Source organism: Centroberyx affinis, unplaced genomic scaffold (genome assembly GCF_046629955.1).
Source record: "Centroberyx affinis isolate AG114_WGS23_722 - 3 ecotype Tasmania unplaced genomic scaffold, CSIRO-AGI_Caff_v1 ptg001882l_1, whole genome shotgun sequence".
Classification (NCBI taxonomy): domain Eukaryota; kingdom Metazoa; phylum Chordata; class Actinopteri; order Beryciformes; family Berycidae; genus Centroberyx; species Centroberyx affinis.
Window position 1 is genome coordinate 621,737 of NW_027280254.1, and position 7,013 is coordinate 628,749.

The 7,013-nt window shown below is 39.7% G+C and overlaps 1 protein-coding gene across 1 annotated transcript; it reads right to left on the minus strand.

The window, feature by feature from the left end:
• Window positions 1-497: 497 nt before the first annotated feature.
• Window positions 498-6,624, minus strand: bcl7bb (BAF chromatin remodeling complex subunit BCL7B b). The gene is made up of 8 exons (XM_071530120.1): window positions 6,594-6,624; window positions 6,381-6,462; window positions 4,429-4,541; window positions 3,879-3,954; window positions 3,654-3,741; window positions 2,888-3,046; window positions 1,450-1,553; window positions 498-1,224 (listed from the first exon to the last, which is right to left on the minus strand). Exons 3-8 carry the CDS (start codon window positions 4,539-4,541, stop codon window positions 1,153-1,155), a joined length of 612 nt encoding a protein of 203 aa, XP_071386221.1. The 5' UTR covers window positions 6,381-6,462; window positions 6,594-6,624; the 3' UTR covers window positions 498-1,152.
• Window positions 6,625-7,013: the final 389 nt, after the last annotated feature.

Here is a 7,013-nt window from a genome sequence, read left to right on the forward strand (position 1 = left end):
CTCAGAACTCCGTTTCCCCGGCAGCAAGCGGCGTCGCATGCACATGTCCCGCCTTCTCTCGCCTTTGATTGGTTCCCCAAGTACAGCGCCCTCATCCAATTTGGTCTACAGCCATCACTTATTGGTTATTACAGTCTGTCTGTTGTCAGTCTGCACTGCCCCTTCGAGTAAGTCACGCCTCGTAATACAATGTAAATTGAAGGTTAGAGGTCAGGTGATGACAATGAAAAGCCCATGATCAATTTGCCTCGAGATGAAACAAAACATATAAAAATTGTTTTACATTTTTTGATGATATATTTGTTGAAAATGAAGTAGCACTGTTCCTTTGACTCATCGGATGGGTTTCTAAACCAGTCATGAGGGAACCATTTTGAACATGACTGGATAGACAATAGCACAGCCTATGGGCCTACTTTCATAATAAAGATGGCATTGGCGTGCCACAAGACAAAACTGTGGACAAATTCCAAGGCCTGTGACATTAATGAACTGAAAAGGAAAGAAACATTTATTGTGGTTTACAAAAAAAGTCTTATAAACATGAGCAAATTACATTATAAATATAAAACAAAATGTATTTTATCCTTGAACTGCTATGAGCCAATAGTTGTACTGAAGGTCAATCCAAAAAGAGCGCTGTCTTAATATGTCTTGGCACATCTAAACATTAATCTGCTTAAAGCTAACAAAAAATCAATTCAAAATGTCCTATGAAACTCAAAAATAATACAATAGGATATGCAAACATGCAAAAGAAACATTCAATTGTATAAAGAGTTAGGGTTGTAATAAAATCAGAGACAATTAATCACCATAAAACTTCTACAACATTTGCAGCATGTGAATGGAAATACAAATTGCCAACAGTAACTATTAAAAATGAACTAGCCCCAGAAAATTTGGAAAATCCTTTCCAGTAAATTTGGTAATCACATAAAAAACAGCAAAACACTTGGTTTAAAGACCTTAAGTACTAGTGTACAAAGATTTGCAGTGAATGCCTCTTTTTGTTGTTTGTTGTAACTTAATGTGTAATATTTGCGTAAATACATCAAAAGAACGTTGGAATGATTCTGAAAGCTTAGCTAATCTGACAACAACTGAGGACAGGTATTGTATGCATTTTCATAAAAGCTGATTATAAATAAGCTATCTCAGAACAGCGTTTTCTCCTGTGCAGATCTTCTTTAACGGAGGTGCTCCTGATCCATCCAGTTCCTCCTGTTGAATGGTTGAACATATCAAAACAGGTTACGTAAATAAACACATGGTTACAAACAAATACAGTTTTGATGAATTGATCAATTTTTCTTCAAGAAATAGGGCTGGATATGAATTAAGCAAAGGCTTGGCTTTGATTATTTTTATTCCAATGCCAATTTAATTGGGGAAGAGGTTTTGGTCTTCCCTTAATTCACATCCATGGAGCATGCTCAGAAGGTGAACCTGTGTGCTTGGGGCGCTCCGCCTGCCACTGCCTGATGAAAGAAGGTCCTCCTTGATCAGAGTAGGAGGTTCATCTGCCCCCTCCTGTCCGGGATGAAGTGGCTCTGCATTCACCATGAGACATGGAGTTACAATCTGAGATCATCATGCTGTTATATTGATTTTATGGCATATTTATTCAATGAAAAATATATACTTGTACTATTAAATGTGGTATGTACACTGCCCGTCAAAAGTTTGGGAACACCTAGCTTTTGAAAATGCTTGATAAATAAGCATGTTTTCTTTGTTGGTTTGCAATAACTTAACCCCATTAAAGACTAACTAGATTTAGTTTGAGAAAAAAAATCATACATGTGAATATTTGTGATGATAACACTAAAACTATACTGTACTAAACTATACTAAAACTAAACTACACATTCATCAAAAAACCTCCTTAGCAGCTGTAACTGCTGCACACACTTCCTTCATGTGAACAGTCGGTTTTTCCAGGCGTTCCTCAGAGACGCTCTGCCTCTGCAGGACTTTGCAGAGGTTTGCACTGCTGGTTGGTCAGCAAAACCTTCTCTTCAAACCAAAGAGAAACTTTGATGGACATGAAGCTGAGTGTTGATGAAATATATCCAAAGTATTAGTAAATAGCTATTTTATGTTAACAAAAGCATTGTAGGCATTTTTATTCCTTCTTCATTGAAAAATGAGAAAATCAAATAGTACTTTGAAAATTTAGAAAAGGCAAGGTGTCCCCAATTCTTTGACGGGCAATGTATATCTAGGAGGAATATGTAAATCTGTAAATTCTAATTGAGTTGTGCATGGCTACTACAGATTAAAATTATTCTATTCTATTCTACTTTGCAATGAAATATCACAGCAAGTTGTATTGATGTATAGAGTCAAGGCATAGGATAGGGCTATTTAGACATGCAATATGTCTGTCTCTAAAATGCCATTATGAGATCAGGTACATATCTGATATGTGCTAAAATAGATTTAAAAAAAAAATCAGGAATAAATAGCCTGCTAACCAACAGTTCAGTCTAGATTTGTGAACATGAACAAGTCTGCCCCCAAGCTAGAAACGACACAGCCCACCCACACTTAATGATTTGATTAAGAGACAAATCCTGCAGTTCCTCCATCAACAGTGAAGACACAGAGCGACAGTGCAGTGCACAACTGGGTGACTTCACAGAGATATGTACATGCTTGTTTGTTGCTGTCGTTTATGACTGTTATCACTAAAATATCTCTAAGTCATCATCAGTGGAGAAGCTCCAAGTTTTATCTATTTGGGACGATTAGAGACCTGGTTCACTGGTTTTTAACTTTGCTGGAGATACCTTTACATTTATTAACATCAAATTAGCTCTATTTAAAATCATAGGAATACCATGTGACATTGAGTGAAAAGATGCTGGAGAGACCCACATACCATCCACACTCTCCTGGCCCAACATCGGAGGCTGAGAGTCTTCTGTGCGGAGGCTGGAGGCGTGTGGGGGGCTGACCTGCTGTGAGCTGGAGGTGCTGCTGCTGTTGTCCATCTTAGGCTGGTAAACATCCGACAGAAAGCTCTGGTTGCTGTTTTCATCTGAAGAGCAGAAGAACACGGGACTCACACAGAATAATAACAAGTGACAGCTCAAACTTCTCCCACGTGTCATTGTGTGACCAGGGTTTCAGTCATGTAGTTCAGTCGCTGCTTGAATCTCATCACAGTTACATTATTACATTGTATTCAGCACTTCCTAGTTCTAGAGAGGGTCCAGCAGCATGACACCCTTTGTAAAAACTGGACAATCTCTGTATCAATGGCTCTCTTTTTGCCTTATACACATCATCATGCACGTAATGGTTCAAATATGAAGAGTTTCACTCTGAAATGAGATATCCACCATTTAAAAAAGGGGACACCTACTCTTGCAAAATGAGTAAAGAGTAAAGCAGATTGTGGTACTTTTTAAAGGATACTAGGTAAATTGTGTCCTTTGTTGAGAAAATGGTCACATTTTTACTGGCTGGATCCTCTATATTTTAAAGATATTGAATGGTGAACTTCAGGTAATATCTCTCTCCTAAATGGATATACAGCATTTTGGAATTAGAGTCTTCATATTCTGATCAGTCACTTGCATTTCTGATAGTCTTGATATTTTCAGAGACTTACCTACATAACATAATAAAAACACAGCACTCACCAGTGAAATCCAATAGAGAGCTGGTGTTTTCTAAGACCACGTCTTTCAGCCCTCTGCCCTCTCCACCTGTAGATTTGCTGCGATATATCTGACAACAGGAAGTAGATTCTTAGACTAGAATATTGGCTTATCAGCTGTAGAGAAGCAGAAAATAATGTAATAAATAGCAACACTAATGTGGTAAATAGCAACAATGTTTGTATTATATATATTACATAGGCCCACCTGCTTGGTTTCTGTCACTGGCACCCACTTGAATATGCGCAGGGACGTGTCTCCCACTGTCACCCATTTCTTCTCCCTGGGAATGACAGCGGTTTGAAGAATATGGAAAGGAGCTCGCTTCAAGTTTAAGACCAAACCATCTGCTTCCTATAAAATGACATTACTACACACTAAGGTCTCATGCCAGAACAGAGATACATATCCTGTAATGCTCAATTGTATGTAGATGTAGACCACAGCCACCAGGCACGTTAATGAGTCTGTTATAACACTGGAGAAACGGTTCAAAGCTGCTTGGTGAGTTATGTGAGAGCAGGACAGCCTAAATTGTAGCGCGCAGCATGTGAGGCTGTAGCCATATTGACAGCTCGTGGCGGAAAAAAAAGCCGTTAGCCCCGCCTCTTCTTTCAACCGGGGTCATCGATTGGTTTATACGTCAGTCAATCATCTAACTTTTCCGACTGAAGTTTGTTGAGCGTCGCTGCAGATGTTAGGCTACAGTGTAACAAACATATTTCCCTCCATATTTCCCCCCGTCAGCGTCACGTACCACTTGCGCACTTTCTCGATAGCTGCCAGGACCTTTTTGATGTCATCTTTAGCTCGACTTCGGGTCTCAGCGCGGCCGGATCGTCCAGACATCTTGATGCTGTTATGATTCATCTACAGATGCATCTGAAAACTTCAAAACCAAGCCCTGCTCCTCCGTTACAGTGCTAGTCTCGCGAGGTTTTCTCGTCTCACACTTTTTTTTTGTCTTCATCCTTCTCACCAATCTTAAGCAGATGTGTATCTATTAGTACTGCACTGTGATGGTGCAGGAGGAGGGGCAACTTCAACACTGTAAAACTAGACACCTTCATACCGACATAGACATGTGGGGGCCTATATACTCTGTGTGTGTGTGTGTGTGTGTGTGTGTGTGTGTGTGTGTGTACAAATGTGCGTGTAATGGAAGAGTGAGGTATGAGTTATAAAATCTGTTGCTTTGTTGTAGGTCAGTTGCCATATTGAGACCAATGGCTGAGGGGAAGAAAGGTTCTACTACTTAATATGATAGGTTATTATTATTATTATTATTATTATTATTTTTTGGCGTGTTTTGTTTTCAAACCAAACTACCTTCCCCTAATGCACATGCACAGGTACTGAGGGCCTAATAGAGGCTTTTCGGCCTCTTGTCCTGCCACTAATGCAGTTTACATTCATTCATTAGGACTCACTTTCAGTCTTCCATCCCCACTCTCGAGGAGTCTGCACTCATTTATTTTTTGTTTTCCATGGACCAGAAGTGTCCAATCACAGTCCTGCTCCTTTCCTCTGATAATAGCAAATGTTGACTTTTTGTCAGTTTATAAAGCTCCAATTTGTCATGCATATATTTGTTATGTATTTAGACAAAAGATATCATGAGAAAAGGAGATGGTCTGTGTGCCAGAAATTGATTTCTGATTGCCATGTTTGACCAGCTGAGGGAAGCCTTGAGTCATACAGACCAAATAAACTGCTTTGGCCCTGAGACTGAAACTAATGGTGTACAGAGTCTGGAGCAGTTTGTTTGTTGTTGCCCTTACAATAAGATAGGCCTATGTGTTTAAAATAATGTGAATTGAAACTCTGTTTTCACCTGCCCGCCCTCCAGGGAGATCAGAGCTTAGGGTTTGGTTCAATATAGCGCCTCTGTACCTGTTAGTGATCAATACTGATCAGACAGTACTGACAGTGCTTAGTAACACTCCCTACTGACAGTATAGTGCTTAATAAATACTAGTCTATATCTTTTTATGGGCTCACTTCTTCTCATGCAGAGGTCATGGCAAAATGTGACGTTACATGTAAGACCATATAGGAAAACACAATTTATTCAGAGTTTTGAGGCCCCATTGACCGCAATCAGAGCTTCTCACTAGAGGTGCTCATAAAAATAAATTAAATTAACATTTAAGCACTTGGACAGTGATTTGAAATACATTTCTACTTGAAGACTCATACAGGCCCTGGTCTCTCTCATTCAACACACATCTGTCTGCAGTTAACATATGTAGCCTTAATAAAACAAGCCTAATTTGAGCAAAATTATAAATTAGGACTGTAATTTATTGCATTTTGCATTTATTATGGTTATTTTTGTTTGTTTTGCTGCATTAGTAGAGGAATTTGGCCTGTTAGCAACATAATAGTTACAGCAACGGAGACTTTTAAAATAATTCTTGTTTTCCTGCCTCTCCTCTCTTAATCATACCATATCACTGGTGAGTTGACATGAGTTTCATTATTAGTGCTTGAAGTTGTCTAATGCTGCCATATTACCCCTAACAAAATCAAAATCACAATAATATTCCTGCAGGGGCTTACAGGTATGCTGTGATATTTGTAAAGTATCCTAAAACGTATGATAAGATTGCTATTGTTGTTTTTCGTGCGGGCTAAAACCCTTGTAAAATTAAAGACAGTTATAGAGCATCTTTGGTTATATCAAAACAGTTATATCAAAACACATACTGTATCTGTAGTTGTGGGCGGGCCCCGCTGCAGCCCAGCCAGTGGCTGACAGCAGTGGGAGGAGTCTGGACAGTTGCCGTGCCTGGCTGGACAAATATCCAGAAATCAGCGCTGTTCGTCAACATGCAGCGGAGCGGCGGGCTCACCTCGGCTCACACACTCAGCAGATATGAAACGCGTGTGGATGCTCCTATAAGTGACCAGAGTGCGTACAGGTTTACCACAGATGTGTGTTTGGGACAACACCGCTGTATAACATGGAGGAGTGTAAATCATGAGAGGATGGATAGACGCTGTCAGCTCCGTGAAGCTGCCCGCAATCAGCTGCAACATCACTTCTGGTTTTGTCACTGACGCACGTTTACCTTTCAAAATAAAAGTTACCGATTTACCACTGTAAAAGCGAGGGGCAATACTGCCCAATATTGTTGGGGGGGGGGGCATAAGAACACTATGAACTCTTCCAAAAATATCATTGCTCTGTAGACGAGTCTGCTGATGGTAAAGACATGCAAAATGTGTACATACTCTTAGGGCTGGGCAACATATCGATATTATATCGATATCGTAATATAAGACTGGATATCGTCTTAGATTTTGGATATCGTAATATCGTGATATGGCATAGGTGTT